At 38.0% G+C, this 21564-nt stretch overlaps 1 protein-coding gene and 1 pseudogene across 8 annotated transcripts in view; both read right to left on the minus strand.

Annotated features, from left to right (window-relative positions):
* Positions 1-21564, minus strand: part of KIAA0319L (KIAA0319 like) — a 96474-nt gene that overhangs the window by 54967 nt on the left and 19943 nt on the right. For all 8 annotated transcript variants that reach the window (XR_004325502.1, XR_004325503.1, XM_014560581.2 and 5 more), the window contains exon 3: positions 12517-13040. Coding sequence is in view for 6 of the 8 variants with exons in the window: in XM_014560581.2 (XP_014416067.2) it covers positions 12517-13040 (524 nt within the window). In the remaining 2 variants the exon portion in view is untranslated. The remainder of the gene's footprint in view (positions 1-12516; positions 13041-21564) is intronic.
* Positions 10694-12498, minus strand: LOC116668342 (annotated as a pseudogene).

Below are 21564 nucleotides of genomic sequence, written 5' to 3' on the forward strand. Positions count from 1 at the left end.
GAGAGATCATGGTCTCATCTTCATCAGTTATATAACTGACAGAACTTAATAGAAAATAAGGATATAGAAGATCTGAACAACACTAACCAATCTGACCTAACTGACATTTATGTAACACTTGCCCAACAATGACAGCAGGATACATATTCTTTCTGAGTGCACTTGGAACATTTACCAGGATAGACTGTATTCTCAGCCATGAAAACAAATGTCAATAAATTTAAAAGGATTCAAGACATACAATGTTCACTGTCTACAATGGCATTAAATTATCAGTCAATAATACAATAATACCTGGAAAATTCCCCCCAAGTGTTTGGAAACTACATGACATACTTCTAAATAACCCCAAAATCCAAGGAGTAGTCAAAAGGGAAATTTAAAAGTATTTTGATCTGAATGAAACTATAAACATGAAATACCAAAATCTGTAGGATGTGTCTAAAGCTGTACTTAGAGGGAGATTTATATCACTAAACATCCATGTTGGAAAAAAAGGAAGTCTCTAATCAATGACCTCAGATTACACCTGTGAAACTAGAAGAGCAAATGAAATCCAAATTAAACAGAATAAATGAAATAATAAAAATTTGAACAGAAATCAATAAACTAGATAAGCAATAGAGAAAAAGGAATGAAAACCAAAGACTATCTTTGAGAAAATCTATTAAGTCTGATCAGGAAGAGGGAGAAGGAAAGAAGGAAGAGAGAAGGAGGGAGCAAGAAAGAGAAAACACAAACTACCAATGTCAGGAATAAGAAAGTAATATCACTACAGGTTCTACAGAAATTAAAGGGCAATAAGGGAATTTTATGAACAACTTTATGCCAATAAATTTGACTACTGGGATAAAATTCACTAATTCCTTGAAAAACACAATCTGCCAAAGCTCATGCAAGAAGAGCTATCATAAATAAATAGCTATATATCTATTATACAAATTGAAGTTGTAGTTTAAAGTTTTCCTACAAAGAACTCTAGGCCCAAATGACTTCACTGGGAAATTATATTGAAAATTTAAGGAATAAACAGTACCAATTCTATACAAACTCTCCAGAAAATTAAAGGAGATTGAAAATTTCTCAACTCATTCTTAAGGCCAGCATTACTTTTATTTTAAAACCAGACAAAGATATTACAGGAAAATAAAACTACAGGCTAATATACTTCATGAACACATATGCAAAAATTCATAGAATTTTAATCAAATATAACAATATATAAAAAAGGTAACATATCATGACTAAGTGGGGTTTATCCTAGAAATGCAAGATTAGTTTAACATTAAAAATCAATCAAGCTATTTATCATATTAACACACTAAAAAACAAAAAACCATATGATCATCTCAATAGATATAGAAAGAGCATTTGACAAAAATACAACATTTATTCCTGATACAAATTCATGTCAAACTAGAAATAGAAAGGAACTTCCTTCACCTATAAATGACATCTTTAAAAAATCTAAAGCTAACATCACACTTAATGGTGAAAAACTGAATGACTTCCCCTAAGATAAAGAACATGACAATGATACATACTTTAATCACTTCTACTCAACATTGTATTAGAAGTTCTATCTGGCACAATAAGGCAAGAAAAAGAAATAAGGCATCCATATTGGAAAAGAAGTAAAATGGTCTTCATTCACAGGCAATGTGATTACAGAAAGAAAATCCTGTGGCATCTACCAAAAAATATACCAGAATAAATAAGTGAGTTTAACAAGGTTTCAGGACACAAGATCAACATACAAAAAGCAACTGTATTTCTATACACTAGCAACAAAGAAAAACTGAATTTTTTAAAATACCAATTATAATAGTATTAAAAATATGAAATACTTAGGGGTAATTCTGACATAAAATGTACAAGATCTGTACTCTGAAAACTACAACACATTTCACTGCTGAGAGAAGTTAAAGATGACAAACAAATGGAAAGATAAACTGTGTTCATGGATCAGCACACAGTAGGCTATTATAATTGGGCAATGAATTCTCCCCAGATTGATCTATGGCCTTAACATAACTCCAATCAAAATCCCAAAGGCTTTTTAAAAAGAAATTGACAAGATGATTCTAAAATTTATACAGAAATATAAAGGACTTAGAAGAACCAAAACAATTTTGACAACAAAGAACAAAGTTGTAAGATTCACATTACCTGATTTAAAGATTTATTACAAAGTTATAGCAAGACAATGTGATGTTGATGTCAATATAGACAAATAAATCAGTAGAACCAAATAGTATCCAGAAATAGATTCATAAACATATGGTTAACTGATTTTCAATTAGGTGAAAAGCAATTCAGTGGAGAAAGAATGGAAAAAAATATGGTGGTAGAACAACTGGATATTCATATGCCAAAAAACAAAACCCTTCCATCCATAGCTCTCATCATGTACCCCCCAGAAAATTCTAGACTTATATTTAAAACCTAAAACTATAAAACTTTTAGAAGAAAGCTTAGGAGAAATCTTTCTTAGATACAACACGAAAAGCATAATCCATTAAAAAAAAAACTGATATACTGGACATCAACAAAATTAGTATCTGTTCTTCAAAAGACACTGCTAAGAGAATGAAAAGCAAGCCACAGGCTGAGAGAATATCTGCAAATCACATATCTGATAAATGACTTACACACAGTGAATATATATATGAATGAAAACAATCCAATTTTTTTAAATGGGAGAAAATACGAACACTTTACCAGAAACATATGGAGAGCAATTAAGTACAGTACATGAGAAGATGTTCAACATCATTAGTAATTAGGGAAATGCAAATCAAAACCATAATGACATACTATTACATACCTATTACAATGTCTAAAATGAAAAAGACTCACCATACCAAAGTGTTGGTGAGAATGTAGAGAAACTGAAAGTCTCATACATTATTAATGGGAATATAAAATGGTGCAACTGTTTAGAAAACAGTTCAGCAGTTTCTTAAAATATTAAATATAGACCTATGATATGACCTAGCTATTCCACTCCCAGGTATTCGCCCAAGAGAAATTTAAACATATGTCCATACTAAGACTACACAGACGTTCCTAGCAGCTTTATCTATAGCCAAAATCTGGAAACAACCCAACTGCCCAACAACAGGTGAATGGATAAACTAATTATGACATGTCCATACCATGGAATACTACTCAGCAATTAAAAGCAACCAACTACTGAAAGATACTACAACAAGGATGAACATCGTAATGCTGAGTGAAAGAAGTCAGATGCAAAAGACTACATGTTGCATTGTTGCATTTATATGAAAAGTCCAGAAAAGGTAAATTTATACAGACAGCAGATTAGTGGATCCCTGGGGTTAGGAGTGAAAGAGGGTATAGTACAAAGGAACTTTTGGGCAAATAAGCACAAGGGAAGTTTTGGGGGTTGTAGAAATGTCAACTGACTGTTGCGATGATGATATATGCCCTATACATTCACACTTAAAAGGAATGAGCTTCATGGTGTGTAAATTAAACCTCAATAAAGTTGTTTTTTTTTTTAAATAAAGAGTACGTAATGTATGATTCTGTTTATTTAAAAATTCTAGAAAATCTATAATAATCTAAGGCAGATCAGTGGTTGCCTGATAAGGGAGGGAGAGGGAAAGACAGATTACAAAGTGACAGGAGGAAACTTTGGGGGTAATAGATATGTTCATCATCTTTTTTGTGGTGATGGTTTTATGGGTATATACATATGTCAAAAATCATCAAATTGTATACTTTAACATGTACAGTTTATGATATGTCAATTATGTCAATAAAGCTGTTTTTTAAAAAGTACGGTGTTCACAGAAAGGCAAATATTCCATTCAGTGTGGCTGGAGTGGAAAGTAGAAGAGCCATTCATGCAACCAAAAATGTTTTGATGGCTGCACAATTTCACTTTCCCCCTTATTAGATAGGCTGCTTCCACTTTTTTATTAAATAAATATCATCTCACCATTGTGTGTGAAGCTTGCTCTTTATTCAGGAATTACTGCTTTAGAACAGAATCCCAGAAGTAGAAGCACAGAAATATTTTTAAGTAAGGCAAGCAGATTTTTATTTTCAAAGAAACGGTTTATTATTATGTATTATTATGATGATGATGATTTTTTTTAAAGAAATAGGAAAAGGAGATATGGAGCAAATTATTTTACTTCAGAAACTATGAAGTAATAATGAAAAATTTTAGGGGATGATACATAGTCAGAGGGACTTGGGTGGAATTTCCTTGGGCAATTTTTTCTGGCACTTGACAGAAATCATAAAACTAACTCAATTCTGAACAAACCTTAAGTCACATAACCATGCCCCAATTGCATACACCTGTTTCTTTTTCAAAGAAGCTTTATTCAAAATGATGAAAGGTTTCTATTCACATTCTTTTTCTCCATCTCACCATTTCTCTCCCCCTCCCACTCCCTCTTCCTCCTCCTTCCTTCCTCCTCACATCCACTCTGGAGCTACTCTCTCCAAATATGGCAAGCCAGCCCCAGTGATTAATACCATAATTCAAGATGACAAAAGGTATCCTTCATCATGAGCTATTCTGTTTTGAGTAGAAGCCTACAGGGCACACACAGGATATTCACACTTACCCAGGTAGTATTTATCACAGTTTAGGTAGGAACCCTCCTTAGTAGCACACGTGATACCCTGGTGTCTACTTAATATTAAAGAACAATTCACAAAAATTCAGCTTTCAACACATTTTGTTTTTTGATTAAAATAAAACAAAAACTACCATTGGCACTAACAAAAATCCTACCAGAGGAAAGACAGTATCTTCCTGCAGTACCAAAGCCAGTGGGGTTGAATGGCACATCCCAACCCAATTCTCAGCAACAAAACTGAGGCTGGAACAGGGTTTATCTTGTAGTAGTTAGTTATAAAATTAAGTCTTAAGAAGAAAAAGACTTCTTAAAAAACCAGTTCCACCCATGAAAAAGGGGGTTGGGGTGGCAGGAGTGTTAACTAAGATATGGCTGGTTTTGAGACTTTTTCCCCATGGCTTAAGTTCTTTGAATTAGCAAGGATCTGTTGATGGATCCACACCAAAACCCTCTTCACCTCTTGTTTCTAAAGTTAATTTACCAAGTAGTCAACAAACACATTTTCAAATTCATTTCACACAGTAAAAGTCAGATAATCAAATAAAAGAACCAGAATATTGAGATCAGAGAAGTTACAAGCAGTTATGGTGAAAAAAAAAATAAGGAAAAAGCATTATGGTTTAGGCACTAATATTTTTGAAAAAGGAAAAGTACAACAGTAGGGATTTTTGCATACCCACACACAACAAAGAAACAGGCAGCCCAATTTTTCTCAGTGCAGTAATCCACTCATGTAAGATTCTAATGGTGGGGGCTTGGAGGGGAGAGAGTGAGGGGGGTTTGAGGGAGCACTTAATGAATATATGCAGACAGACACTCCTGGAAGGGCCTAGGTCACTGAGGGGTGAGAAAGCCACACAAACTGTCCAGGCCAGAGGGCTGTAATGGGGCCTGGGGCTAAAAAATTTGGGGTGCCTGCTGCTCAGATAACTGAGATTGAGAATCTGAAGAAAACTAGGTCCTTGAGAGAGTCCAAATTTATCAGGAAATAATAGCCATAAGAATAAATGAACCCGTGGCAAATATTTCACAAGCCTAAAAGATTAAAGAAAAGATTTAAAAACAAAAATCAAAAGAAAGCAACCAAGCAAAAAACCCTGAAAAACAACCAAAACTAAACAAAAATATGAATGAAGGGGAGAAGAACTGCTCGGGTTTCTGTCCTTGGTTATGCAAGGCTCTTCCCTGCCATTGCCCACACCCCACGCCTCTATCTTCTGATAAGAGGTAAGCTCCAGCCTTACGTAAAGTCCCCATAAGAATTTTCCTTGGTGATAAAAGCAGCAGAGAGGTGTCCAAGGACTTGGCTGGTTTATCCTTCTCAGTCATTTGTTCCATAGAAATCCACTGGCTTGTAGGGGTTAAAATGCTAGAATACTGACTGGAAACAGGGAGATGCTGCTGGTAGAGAAAGGAGCATCTCAACCTTCCTAAAGTCAAACCTTACATGTGGGGATACCTAATTGGACCTTCATTCCCTGGACTCAAAGAGAACACTCCTTCTTTCACAAAGCAGGATTGGCAGCATTAATTGCCAGTGGATGAACGGCTTGTACTGCAAACGTTCCAGTACCCAATCAACAAGACTTCACGCTCCTCCTGCCAACAATTCAAAGGTTCACAGCATAGAAAGGATGCAGTATTTAAACCAAACAGTGCAAGCTTCTCCTTCTCTAAGCTGAGAAAGGGGAATAAATTGGTGACATTACTTTCTACTTCTGGAATTGCAAAAGGTCCACAATACCTACTCCTGGATGCAATATGTGAATGTCTCTAAAAGAATGAAAAATGCTACTGACAAGCCTATGCCTTTGCAGCTCTGCAGGTATTTCAGGCAAGATGAGCAATTTATGATATAATTTCTTCCTACTTTGGATGCAGATTGCTTGACCTACCTTAGTGAAAACAGTACAAACTAAAAAGTAGTGATGCTAGTCAGTCATCCCTACTTAGAAGGAGACTACAATGATTACATTTCTCTTACTTTCCCTAGTATATTAAGCAGAAGTTTGAACTCCAGGTCCTCTCCTAAAAGAAATGCCCAGCAATTAACTATTCTGAATGTAGAAAATGATCCTACTACCCTCTCAGAGCTATCCATGACCTTCAGGATAAGACTCAAGCTCCTAAGTATGGCATATAAGGTCAAAGGTAACTTGTCTGAATCTGAAGACTCCACTTTGCCCTATTTTTCAGCAACGCTTGCAGTTCTCAACATGTGATACCAAACTGTATGATGCCTCTGTGTAATGCTGCGCAAAGGCCCACTCCCACTCTTAGGGCTCATAGTTCAAGTTCAGTATTCCTCCCGGGCATGTTCACTCACTCTCCACGTTAGGCTATAAAGCCTGACATCCTGTTCACTAGCAGCTATTTATTGCCACTGCCCACGACTGTTGAACAACAAAGAACTTCCCAGTCAACATAACTTTAGGATCTTCCCTCCAGCATACACCTGAATTCAGTTAAGTCCTAAGCTTGAGTTTTCACCATCTCCCAGAAGACTGTCAGGCCTAAATCTACCATAGTTCTAATTTTACTGGTCTAGTTGTATTGATCATAATTATCCTGCAATGTGCTAAAGCCAGCTCATATGAGCTGACTGTGCCCATATCTGCCAACTCTGTGTTCAGTGACTTCATGCTGGTAGCTTCAAACCGGTCATGTTGGTAGTATTTACATCATGAAAATTGGCAAAGTATGAAAGTCAGGGCTTGATTTTGTTTTCTGGGGGAAAACACAGTTGTTAAACATTTACCACACCACAACTGTTATCCCCACAATGATCTATACTTCCTCTCCCTTAAAATCCAACCTCCTTTTCCTTCTTCCCAAAATTCTATTGAATTATCTGCAATTTCTATTCCATGATTGGAAAGTCACCTATATGCTCAGTCATTTCACATTTTGGTCCCTATACTTCCCACAGGACAAGGCTACATAGTTTTCAGGATCTGGTACAAAATGAAAAGGTGGCGTCCCTTGCTGAAAAATTAAGAATTTCAAGACAATGACAGCAGAGCACTAAATCAAGAATAGAGCCTTTCTAAGTGTGGGGACACACACAACTGCACAGGTCACATGTGCATAAAGTGGTCCCTGACCACCTATTCTTAATGTACACCTGTACTCCCCTGAGGATACTATTTCCCACATATCTCTGCAATATGATGGCTACTTATTCTCCCACACTTCAAGATTAAAGGAGGTATCTTATTTGCTCCCCTTTCAATGCCCTTCACAAATTATTACTCTTCTATCTTCTTTGTAAAAATCTCTTCTCCTTTGCTATCTTGCTGAACTATACTTCAACTCTCATCATAGCTGTCATCTCCCGACTTACTCATTACTCCTCCTACTTTACTGACGGCTTTGACATCTGGCTCTCAAAATTCCTCTTCACTGCAAGTCCTTGCCTCAAGAATAAGAATTTAAGAGGACAGACTCTGGGTGGAATCAAACCGCCTGGGTTCAAGTCTTGGTACTACCATATAATAGATATGTTCCCTTGGCTATGTTCCTTAACCTTTCCTCTGCATTTCCTCATTTATAGAGATGGTAATAGTAATTCATAGGATTTGTTGAATAGATTAAAAGGGTTAATTCATGTAAAGGATTCAGAATGGTACCTGACACACACTAAGTACTCAGTAAACATTAGCTATTGCTGCCAGCATCATTATCATCATCCTTACTAAAGTCTATCTCAATATGTACACTCATTTAACATGTTCTCTGAGCTCCTTATCATCAATAAATTTCTTCTCTGCTCTACCCCAGCAACCATCTTCATAGCCACATCCTAGATCCTGTAATCCCCAGAACTTCTCCACCTCCAAAATCTTAAATTCAAATATCCCATACTCAGATGACTACCTCTTGTCCTTCTAGGACTCACATTTACCTGTGCCCCTATATCTGCTTCCTATCATCGAAACCCCTGAATGCCAAACGCCTCTATTGCATCTCTGTCAGCCTTTCGTAACTCTGCCTCTTTTCCTTTCTTTTTATACTCTCTCTTTCTTCCACTCTCTTGAAAACAACCTCAGTTTCCACGTCCCAATTGCCTCCTGTATAAAATTGGCAAAGCTCTAACCTTGGATGAATCAAACCATCACGCTTTCCCTGACAGGGTTGCTGAGAGCTACTGAGGAGAATCACACAACTGTAAGGATCAGTGCCACTCATAAATTTATGATCTCCATCTTCAGTGCTACCCAACAATCTTTCTGTTTTCTTACCTACTTTGCCATTTCCTACCCTTCACAATGGCCATGCCAGACCTTTACCACTCTCTCCAAACCTCTCATTATCCTGCCTACTATCCACCTATCCCCACTCCATCTACCTTTGCTTCTATTCCCAGTAAGTGATCTACCCTACTTCAGAAAAAAGCAAGAATGAGATTAGAACCACCACAATTTCCTTCTACTGAACATAAAAATCCACCTTAGCTGCATCTATATCCACCCATTTCTTCCCTCTTATCATAATGAAGTAGCTAACCTTATGCTCTGTGCTCTGGATTCTAACCCACCTGCCCTATAAGGCAGTTAGTTCTCAAAGTGTGGTTCCCAGACCAGCAGCATCAGCACTCTTGGAACTTGTTACAAATGCAAATTCTCAAGCCCCATTCGAGACCTACTGAATCAGAAACTTTGGCGCTCAGGCCCAGCAAACTTTTTAAAAAAGGCCTCCAAGTGATTCTGATGCTTGTTAAAGTTTGAAAGAGTATTTGTTATTTATCCCCTTTTCCATATCTTCAACCTCCTTCTTTAGTGCAATGTCTCCCTTGCCTGAAGAGGCTCCTATTTGATTGTACATTCCTGCACTTTTCCAGTCTGTTCACCACACAGGAACATATCTGATCATTTCATTCCCTGCTTAGCATAAGGACTAATGTTTTAAGAAGGCCTCAAGGCTCTGCACACCTCTGAAGCCTCTTCATTCACCACTAGCTCTCCTGCTGTTTGTCTCTCTCAACTTCTTGATCCTGCCACACTCCAGGGCACCTAACAAACTTTGAAATTGTTATTCCTTTTGCCTGAATTACTCTTTGCCTGTTTCTTTTCCTAACTCCTGCTTCTACTTCAAATCTCAGCTTAAACTTTCTTTGTTAAGGTAGCCTAAGTCTTAGTCTCGATTACATCCTGTCAGATGCTCTTACAGCACTCTGCACTTACCCTCTCATAACGTGCAACAAGCTTATAATTACTTAATTATCATAACTCATGTCTGTTTTTGTTGCTTAATACTCAAGCTCTATTAGGGCAGGAATCATGTTTATCTTATAAGCTATAATATTCCTAGTGCCTAGCTTAGTATAGGACCTTGCACATAGTAAATGTGCAGTAAATATTTGCTGACTGACAGAGCCTTTTTTGCATATACTGGGTCTCTGTCCAGATTTTTTTTTAACAAATGAATTTATTTTCACATAGGGATAACATACTGTACCTCTCTGCCAATATTACTTGAAAATCGTCCATGTCAAAACAATTTGACAGCAGCTACAAACAATTCAATAAATACGCAATGATCTTTCATTAAAGTCCTTTAAAGACGCATGTTAATTCATGCTGTTAACCTTAGATTCACAGTGCACAGAATCCAAATATAAACAGTTGGGGTGATTTTCAAAGTAATGTTGGATCCCTCACTTTATTTATAATCCCACTGTAATCAATAACTTTATTTCATAGGCCCTATCATGCATTATTAATTATTAGGTGGCAGGAGTTAATGAAAATTTTTCCTATTACAATGTCCATTGCCGGCAATGAACGTTCCAAAACTGCCAAGGAAGTCATTGTTATTGCATAATACACTAGGACCTGGAACTTTTCCAAAAGCTTAAAAAGATAAAAATTAAAAATGGAATTATATTTGACATTTCCTGACACCTGCATTAATACTGTATGACTAATAAGAGCATGTTAGTTGCCTGGACTGTACCAGGGATCAACGTGTGTCCAGAATGCATACAAGTAAAAATGCAGTAAAAAGGAAGTAGTCTTCATTGCCTACAGGTCACTTCCAGTCAAAGGTTAAAGTTCAAAGACTGAATGATCAAAGTACTCATTTCCTCAGTAGGACTCTCCTCTGCTAGGAGGAGGATAGCAGTGCAATCAACAAGTATCATCATGATACCACCACGTTGTTTTCTTTGGATTCTTGTCACATGTTCGAACATAAAAAGAATTACCTGGTGGTCATCTCTGGAATAATTCTGTACAGTCCGACCTTTTCTTTGCAGCTGGAAAGCATGCTAATAATGCTAAGACAAACTGATTGGACTAAGAGTGCTGGGGACCAGTCTTCTGTTAGAAGGGTAAACAGATATGACCATTGCTTAAACATGAGGATGAATGGGAATATTTTCACCAGTAAACGTGACCTGAGGAGAATCAAAAGGATATCGACTACTAAACTTAAATAGAAGTTGAAAATTTTCCCCTTCATATAAGGTACCTGGTGCACCTTCCATGTCTACAATCCACTGCGTAATTGAATTTCAAACACTCTTTTCATTTAAAGTCATTCTTGGAGGTGGGTCATTTTGCAAAGCCAACAGTTCTTTCCGTAGTTGTTTCTGCATTGATACCATGATCCAGAATGTTTTTTCTACCTTTAACCCCCTAGTGAAATCCTATGCATCCTTCAAGGAGTAAATTAAACGTCTCTGTAAAGTCTTCTCTGTACATACACATCACTTGCCTGCTCAAGAGGATCACTTCTTCTTTTGTGTTCCTACCGTATTGTGTACATAAATCTACTCATGCAATAATTATACACTATTGTAAATAACCATTTTCATGTCTGAGTCTCCACTAAACTATAAACTCCTTGAGGGCACAGATCATGTATTTTTTATCTTTATATCTCTAGTGCTTAGGAAAGTACCTAACATTGATAACAGGTGTCCATAAATGTTTATAGGAATATTAAATCTAACCCTGCATCTCTATCATTGCATTGAAAGGTTTTTTTTCTTAATACTAAATCTGGGTTCCAATTCTAGGTTTGCTATTCATTAGCTGCATAATCAAATTGTTTAATTTCTTTGGGCCTCAGTTTCCTCACTAGTAAGATGGGGCTAATAATACCTACTTGGAAATATTGCTATGAAAATTTAACAAAATGACACAGTACAATGATTAGCACACACAGTGCCTGGCAAGTAGTAGCATCCCCACTCTGGCTTCAACTTAATAGAGACAACTAGGACAAAACAAATACAAAAAAAGGTCACAGCAATCAAGGGAGAATGAGAAAAGAGTGAGTCATTCCTTTTAATCATTTGCCCAGGAAGATCAACAGTGAAGAAATACAATAAGCAGAACACACTCTACTGGTGGTATCTCCCTTGGCATACAAGGCTTGGTGAGAACTCACCTAAGACCTCTTGGCTAAGGGCCACATACAGCTCCCGAGCCCGGCAGGTCAGGTCTTAATCTGTGGCACCAGGCATGGTTACTTCAGACCGGAATAGAAACTACCTCATAAGGCGAGAGATGGGGGGAGGAGGAGAACCTGACTTCAACCACATCAATCAAGTGTTTTGCAACCTGGCAGAAAACACTGCAGAATCGTTGATGGAGACTAACACCCACACAACTGCACTTACCTGTAGCCAAGAACCAGCTAGACTAGATAATGAGCAGCTTTCTGTTTTTACTGAAACAACAGTCAGACTTGCATGGAGTGAAAATCTCTAAGGTCAAATTACCCTTGAACATCTGGGCATCACCCACTAAGATGACACCAAGCAGCTTTATACATACACCACTCAGTCTGTGAGCGCTGCCCACAAGCACCAGCTTCAGAGCTAATGTGCACCAAAGAGAAAAGCATATTAAACAGTTTCCATGCTCCTCATTCATAACATGCTTACCTCTGCTGAGCCAGTGGTGTTTAGATCGCCTAGTTCCTTGGAGTCATTCATTTTAGAAGGTTGTGTCACTGTAACCACTTTTTCACTGGGACTCTCTCTCTTCCAAAGCTTCCTGAGTAAGCTCTGCTGGTCACTGGAAGACACAGTGGATCTGAGTGGAGCTCTGGGTGGGCTCTGCCTCCTCCAAGATGCCCTGCTCCAACCTAACCCCAGAGTATGTGGAATATCATCTTCAAGTGGAAAGCCCAAACCATCTGCAATTTGGAATTTTTTTAAAAACACCAGCATGGAATTGGAAGAGTCTGTCCTAAAAGCCCAGCAGCTCTGGGGCCTGCTGCAGTCTGCCTGGATGCACATCCCTTCTAACCACCAAAAGGCATGGCAGGCAGAGTCCTGGCAGCAGGTAGCCCAACATGACTGGAGAGAGGGGATTCCTTCAAGAAGCCGGAAGTGATTTTCTCCCCCAGATCTCAGGCCAACTCCAAATTGTGTCTTCGCCTGCTGGCACCTGCTCTCCTTGGCATCTAAAAACAAAGAATGAAAACATTTTAAGATGAAATAAAAACAGAGACTACAGCTCTGTAAAGAATCCTAAATACTAACATTTGAGGCTATTTGGAAGACTCGTTTTTAAGCTTTCTAGTAAGTGGAACGGAAGAAGCAAAAGAGAGTGTTCTTTGGCTCAGGATATTTTAGTTTGTAGAAGCACTGCTCCTATAGTCATTGCTGGCTCTCTTTCTCAATGAGCCCCTTCCACGTAGACCTTTTACACAGAACTCCAGCTCATGAAACAGAAAAAACAAAACAAAAGAACTCTTCTGGAGGAAGTGTACTGAGGGACAGGGGCAAAGTCCCACCCCATGACGTTGCACTCACCTCCAAGGCATTTCTCAGGGACAGTGTGAAGACTATGGGACCTGAAGGGCAGGTAGCTGAAGAAGATGGAAGATTGCCCCCACTGAACTGGCAGCAACACAAACTGAGTACTCATGACCTCTTGCAGGTAATACATTCATCCATTTTCTAATCAATGGTTTGTCAGTCAGGTGGTTTGCACATCGCAGCAACAGCCAAAGCAGTAGTCAAGCTTACCAAAAATTTTAATCATGAGAGGTATTTTAGAATGAACGTCCTAATGACAAGCCACATGATGATAAAGAAATGAAGGAACACAAGTACAACAGTGATCAACTGTGGTTAACACAGATAACACGGTTCAAAATTCTGGCTAATGTTGCTTATGTATAAACTTTCGAGCTGCTGAATTTTTCAGGCATGGCACTGATTTTTCTGAAATATTACCTCAGTTCTGTTTTCTTAGATGAAGTAAAGTCAAAGCATGTTCTAAATTAAAGTTTTTATACAGAGTTCATTTTAAGGTCTTAGTCATACAGGTGTTTGTAACCAACTGTGGTCAGGGTTATACAGGGCCAGAACCCGGGTGAGGCGAGAGGGGCCTTGGGCACAAACTTTACGGAAGCACTCACTCTCAGAGTCATGCAAGTGCAGGACTGGTTTACCCAACCTTGAGAGTGTCTCCTTAAATTTCATACCCTTACCCTAGCCCTGGGGTATAACATAAAATATATTTTAGAATTACACATAGAAACTATGTAGTAGAATCAAACCACTGAAGAGATACATAATCATATCTGCACATATACATATGACTGACTAAAGCAACAACCAGATAATCAGTCAAAGCCAACCTGACACCCAGGAAATACTAAATGTGGACACAGTCAACTGAGAGGTAAGAGGGAAACAGGCAGGCTTGTGGATTATGGAACATCCTTAAAAAAAAGATGAAGAAATAGAAACCATGGGGAAAAAATGAAGGTACCAAGAGCTACAGAAATGCCCTTCTATTTCCTCATCAACCTTCCACACAGCAACCAATGGAAGGAATCTTGGTACCAGCTGAGTGTACAGACTTTGCTGAAATCAATAAATTGTTACATCAGTAACTATGGTCAGCTACCTTTATAACAACTCTCCAACATTCTTCTCAGAAAAAGTCATAGTGAAGAGATCCACAAAAATGAAAATAACATACTTTTCTATAAGCCACTACTCTATTTACTATTTTTAACGTACCATGACCTCTACTTCTGCCCTTGAAGGAGGAATTGCCATAGGACTTGTTTCCCACCATGAGCAACTAGAGAACTAGACAAAATATACCTAACAACTGTTATTAGACACTGAACAACAGGTAGTCTGGTACTGTGATCCCAGAGAGGAAGGAAACAAACAAGGCTGAACCCCATGACAAACTTGGCTTTCCGTTTACAGGCATGCTCCAGACTGGGACAGGGAAGAACCCAAGCAGAACAGGGTGGTCTTGCTAAGTTGAGGAAACAGAGTTCAGGGCGACTGTGGTAGCTAGAATTTGGAACAAACTACCAAAAAGGAGGAAGCAACACTAAGAAAGACATCTGGATAGTGGTTCCCTTCAGTCTTTGACCGAATGCTAATGTATGCCAAGTGTAGGTTGAAACTGCATGAGTGATTAGAAAATATTTTGAACTGAATGAAAATGAAAACACAACATATTCAAATTGTGGGATGCAGTTAAAGCAATGTTTAGAGGGACATTTATAGCTTTAAATGCTTCTTTTAGAAAGGGAGGGGGAGGGTATAGCTCAAGTGGTAGAGCACATGCTTAGTATGCACAAAGTCCTGGGTTCAATCCCCAGTACCTCCTCTAAAAAAATTAATGAATGAATGAATAAACCAAATTACCTACCCCCTCAAAAAAAGAAAAGAAGGAAAGTCAAAAACCCATGATCTAGAAAGACACATAGGGAGAATGCCATGTGACGACAGAGGAAGAGATTGAAGTGATACAACTGCAAGGAATGTCAAGGATTGCCAGCGACCACCAGAAGCTAGGAAAAGTCAAAGAAAGATTCTACCCAGAGTCTCAGAAGGTAATTCTACCCAGCCCTGTCAACACCCTGATTTTAGACTTCTAGCCTCCAAAATTGTTGGCTGAAGCAGGATCCTCTGCCTATTCCTGGAAGAACACTTCAGAATACAGATGACTCCAAGACGACCGAGAGCCTAGATCCAGGGATCACTGACACTTGGGGATGTGGCTGTGGCCTTTACCCAGATTGAATGAAGACACCTGGATGCCATTCAGTGGACATGTACAGGGATGTGATGCTGGAAAACCATAGGAATCTGGTGTCTATGGGGTTTCTCTCTCTTTCAAGCCAAAATTAATAATCCAACTGGAACAAGGGGCAGAGCCCTGAATGGACGTGTGAGAAGTTTCACCAGGTACCCGGGCAGTCCAGGTGTACTGGTGGTTTGAAACAAAGATGTCAGCCCTAAAGGAAAATACTTCTGAAGGATCTGCTCTGGAAGAGCAAACAAAAAGTGTCATGATTGGTATAGGCCTGGGTTGGGAGGGCACAAGCTCCACAGGGAAGAAGTACTATAATGTAGGAAAGTCTTCAAATATAACTCCTCCTTTATTAGACACCAGAGATACACTGTTGAGAAATCCCATAAACATAAAGAATGTGTGATAGCCATTATGCACATCTCATTGCTTTTAAATCATCATAAAATTCACCTAAGAAAGCAAACTTACAGATATACTGAATGTGTGAAACTCTTCAAATTGTCAATAATTATCAATCATTAGAGAATTCATTCTAGAGAGAAACCCTATAAATGCAATGAATGTGGAAAAGCTTTCAGAAAGAAATCTATACTTTTAAGTCATCAGAGAATTCATACCAATCAGAAACCCTTACAAATGTAAAGATTGAGGAAGTCTTCTGCCTAGAAGACAGAATTTACTCATCATGAGAGAATATATAGTGGAGAAAGGTTGTTTGAAGGTAATAAATGTGGGAAGAAAGCTTTCAGGAATAATTCAATTGTGTTGGAATATAAGAAAACACATACTGATGAGAAATCATACTTGTGTAATGAATGTGGAAAAGCCTTTAGAAAGAGCTCAAATCTTATTAATCATCAAAGAATGCATACAGGAGAGAAACCCTGTCACTACAATAAATGTGGACAATCTTTCAGGTACACATCCACTGCTGGACATCAGAAAACTCATAGTGGGAATAAACCCTACTGATGTATTATTGACTGCAACAAAGCCTATATGAAGAGCTCAATTCTTACTGGACATCAGAGAATCCATACTGGAGAAAAGCCTTATAAATATAATTAATGTGGAAATACTCTTCCCCAAAGTTCAGCCCTTAAACAGCATAAGAAAATTCCTAACAAAGAAAGAGCAATGAAATATATTGTGGTAAACCATACAGAAGTAGTTTATTTCTTCTGAGCATCAAAGAGAAGACATTCAATAAATTACACATCTAACAAAAATAGTCTGTGTACCTCTATCCTGGAGAACCTCTCACTTGTGAGGCTTTTATTATAGTATAGTTTGTACTGGTGAGATAGTTTAAGACCCTAAATGTCTATCGATATGGAAATAGTGACTACAGAATACGATATAGTAAGTGAAAACAATGAGGTAGAGTTCTGTATGTACCCACTGAAATATCCCCATGATACCTTGATAAGTTAAAAAAGCAAGTTGCAGAAAATCTATATAATATGGTGTTATGTTCTTTACAATGAAACATTTTTGTTTGTATATATATATATGCATTCAAAAAGATACGGAAAAATAAAGGCCAAACTTTAACAGGAAAAAAAAAAACCCACAATGATCTATGTTTTTATCATAAAGGACAGAAAAAGAAGAGTAAATTATATCCAAAATAAGCACAGAAAGGAAAAGATAAAGATAAAAGTAACCAATGAAACAGAAAACAAACCAAAAAACAATAGAGAAAAATCAATGAAACCAAAATCTGGTTGTTCAAGGATCAATAAAATCGGATAAAGCTCTAGTTAGACTGATGACAGAAAAAAAAGAGAGTAGTCACAAATTAACGTTAGGAATGAAAGAAGGGTTATCACTACTGATTCATCAAACCAGGGGTAGCTAACAATGGCCCAACGGCCAACTCCAGGTGCTACCTATTACTGTAAATAAAGTTTCATTGGAACATAGTCACACTCATTTATTTATGTATTGTTTATGGCTGATTGTGCTCTAATGGCAGAGTTAAGTAGCTGCAACAGAGTTATCTTAAGACCAGTAAAGTCTAAAATATTTACTATCTGGCCCTTTAAGAAAATTTGCCAGCTCCCCTCGCAAGAGAACATACTTTTGGTTGACTTACTGTTTACTACTGAGGAGAGCCAAAATTTAGACGTTAACCTATAGGAAATTGGTAAGTTCCAGATGACTTTGATTTTTATAGTTATTTGTCTAGTACAAAAGATAACCTTAGCTAATAAGGCCATTTTAGTTATTTGTCTAGTACAAAAGATAACCTTAGCTAATAAGGCAATTTTTCCCACCTAGATATTTTCCTTATTTCCTTATTTATTCAACCATTCCACAAATATTACTGAGCATCTGTTTCATGCTCGGCATTGCTTATAATTTAGATGGGGGAGAGAGATGAAATAGATAAAATAGTAAATGTAGGACTGCAAACTAATGTAAGTGCTCTGAAGGAAAGAAGTTCAGTCTTCACAGAATAAAGGTACCTAACTTTGGAATTTATTGATCAGATATGCCATCACATACATGACATGATATCAAAGATATTCACTGTATGTTGTTTGAAATGAAAAATATTGCAAATAACTAGAACTGGTTAAATAAATTAAAGAAGATCCATATAGTTGCTGGGATGAATAAGGCCACTCTCTGTGGTCCTCACTTGAAATGATATCCAGGAAACATTATGTAGGGAAAAAAAGGTACAGAGCAGTGTGTATCATATACTACACTTTGTGTGTGGAGAAAAAAGATTATAATGTTCATATATATATACATACGCATAGACTGTTTTGGGAAGAATATTCAAGAAACTGGCATGGCTGCCTTTAGGAGGGAAAACTAGGTAGCTGAGAGACTTGTTTCTTCACTAAATACCCTTTTACATCTTTTGAATTTATACAACGTACATGTGTTATATTTTGAAAAATAAATTTTAAAAATTCAAATAAACAAAATTTTCATTCCCTTAGAATGAAGACCAAAATCCTTACAGTAACCTAAAAAGATCTCGTATGATCTGGATCCTGCCTACCTTTCTAGCCCTACCTTGTGTCATGCTTTCCCTCCTTCATCATCTTCCAACCCACCAGCCATCTTTCATTCCTCAAATGGACCATGCTCCCTCTCCCTACTGGGCTCTGTACATGCTGCCCCCTCTATTTGGAATTATCTTGCCTCTTGATCCAGTTAACCCCTCATATGAGGTCTCAGTCCAACCATCATTTCCTCAGAGACGCCTCCATGCTAAGTCAGATTCCTCTAGGACACTCCTCGGGCTCTGTTTCTTTCCTTCAAAGTAATTATAACACTTACAAAGTTACATTTCTTTGTGTGATCATCTGCTCAATGTCTATTCCCCTACAACTTCGCTGTAAGCTCCAGGATGACAGGACCATGTCTGGCTTTTTTTCCCCCCACTCACCTCTGTACCACCAATTCCAGCATAGGACTCAGCACATTACACTGTAGGTGATCAAAAACCCTTTTTGAATGAATGTACAAATAAATGCATGTATGAATATGCATGAATGAAGTGGTGAAAAAATGAATGAACAAGCGACCTGTCAGGAAACCACGTGGCCACGTACTGAGAGGGTCATACTGAAGACACCCAGGCTGATGACAGGACTTTGAAAAGAGATGAGGCCCACATGCAGCAATAAATGAGGGGGGATGAATGATGGTTGATAGATGAGTAATGATTAGGGGTAGGAAATGTTATAAACCTCAAAGAGCAGAAGTTTTTAATGGAAGTGGAGGAGTAACGTTCAAGAAGTGACAGTGTGGGGTGATAAGGACATCAGCTCCACCTCCAAACTCAGAGGTACATGGGATATGGGAGAATGAGCAACCACTGCCTGCAGGTTAGAGGGAGAAAATGTATTTCTCCAAAAGACAGCCAGGTCTCAGAATATTCTCTCTATCTAGTGTCCTGACTAACAAGTTTGAGTACAGAGAGGGTGGAGTAACTCAATGGATTCTTGTCAGAGTTAAAAAGTTGGGAAGGGAGGGATGGTAAGTGTGAGTGAGTTGCAAAGCACCAAGTTACATGGGAATGTCAAATCACACTCACAGAAATCATAATGGTTAAGGTACTTCATATCAAGAAAAAAAGAAGATGGAAAAATATAATAGGGAACTGATGACAGGATGCCTGCCTACCCATCCTCGGTATAAAATGGAGAAAGCTTTGAGGCAAATCACAGAGGATGTCTTACCAATGGAACTGGGGGCAGGGAGAAACACTTTTAGACCCAAGAAAATAGTTAAGGGATTGATTTATGGTGATTACAAGGTCGAAGAGAAGGTGGCAAAAAATTCTAATTCCCTGGTTGTTACTAGCAGCTCTAGTTAAATCCAGATCTTAAAATATGGAGATAAAAGCAGGTGGGGAAGCTATAAAACTGGTTTGTCCTGCAAAGGCCTTCTTTTACTTCCATGGCTCCCCAAAGAGTGTCACATAAGCTATATGACTATGTAGTAGTATAAAAGAGAAATGTTTCATAACCCAAACACTCCCCCTGAGGTGACCTGGAAGCCTCAGTTAGAGAGCTGATCCGTTACTCTGGGCTGGAGAGAACATGAGGGAAGGAACAACCCGGGGGTCCATCCAGGTGCCAGTCTCTCCCTACTTCATTTATACCTCTTGGTTGCTTGTATTCTTAAAAGTACTACTAAAGCTCAGTAATGTGTAAAATCTCTGATTCATATGAGTCTTATCTGACAATTTGATCCCCTGTATTAGCTCAAAAGAAAAGAGCCTGGGGAAAAACAGATGGTCAAAAGCACTTATATCTTTGACAGTGACAAGGAGTAAAAGAAATGTGACTTGTGGAGGAGGTTAGCTAGCTATAGTGTTGCTAAAAAAATTAATCCCAATACTTCCCAATAAGGGAAAGAGGTACTCTGATCTTTTAGTTCACGTATTTAGGGAATTTGACTGAGTTTTTAAAATTAAAATTTAAAGTTAAATGTTATTTAATGTTGCTCCATTATGTGTTCAATAACAAAAATAGGGGCCGGGAGGGAAGCAGTTCTTTTTCATCCATTCAGCGGATCATAATTCTTCCTCTTACATGGTTAAAAGATGGCTAATCATCTTACATAGTTAAAGGACAAAGGTTCTAGTTTCAGCTCTAGAGTCATCATTTAGTAGTAACTTCACCTCTGAAAAGTAATTTAACCTCTCTGAGATTCAATTTTCATTGTTTTCATTGTTGTTACTCTTAAGAAAAAGGATTCATCAAAGGGGTTAAGCAGGGAAGCATTGCTAGAGTCAATACTGGATTCTAGAAGTAACTTGGATAAAAGGTAAGATGAAAATAAGTCCAATTTTAGATCAGTTTCTCTCCTGCCCACGCCGCCATAGCCTGGCTCTGCTCCTAGGGCCTAAACAAAAACAATATTAAATCCTTACGGTGGGTGGGTATAGCTTAGTGGCAGAGCACATGCTTAGCATGCACGAGGTCCTAGGTTCAATTTCCAGTACCTCCACTAAAAAAAAAAAACACCTTACCAAAAAAGGGCTTACAGTTCGTAGAAACTTGGACTGAAAATCCTTTGGGAAAGTCTAGAACTCATTGTTGGTAGGAACATGTAGACAGCTTTTCCAGGATGAAAACAAGAAGACAGAGCCAGTCCCTTTCTAAAGCCATGACAAAGCAGAGAATACAGGGCTCCCATATGTATTACCTGGAGGATCCCTAAAACAGGAGGCTCTGGAACTAGCAATGCTTATATATCATTACCATCCCTCAATAGACAAAATTCTAATAAATCTGGAACAAAATCTAGATCAGGTTTCATAATTCCAAGCACCAGGTTAGAAAAGTCTATAGAATGTAAGAATTATTGCCAGAAGGAAATTCATCAGATACTTTTAGAAAGCTGTGAACAACTCTGGAAATATTTAGAGACAGTGCTGT

This window comes from Camelus ferus, chromosome 13, assembly GCF_009834535.1.
Source record: "Camelus ferus isolate YT-003-E chromosome 13, BCGSAC_Cfer_1.0, whole genome shotgun sequence".
Taxonomy (NCBI): domain Eukaryota; kingdom Metazoa; phylum Chordata; class Mammalia; order Artiodactyla; family Camelidae; genus Camelus; species Camelus ferus.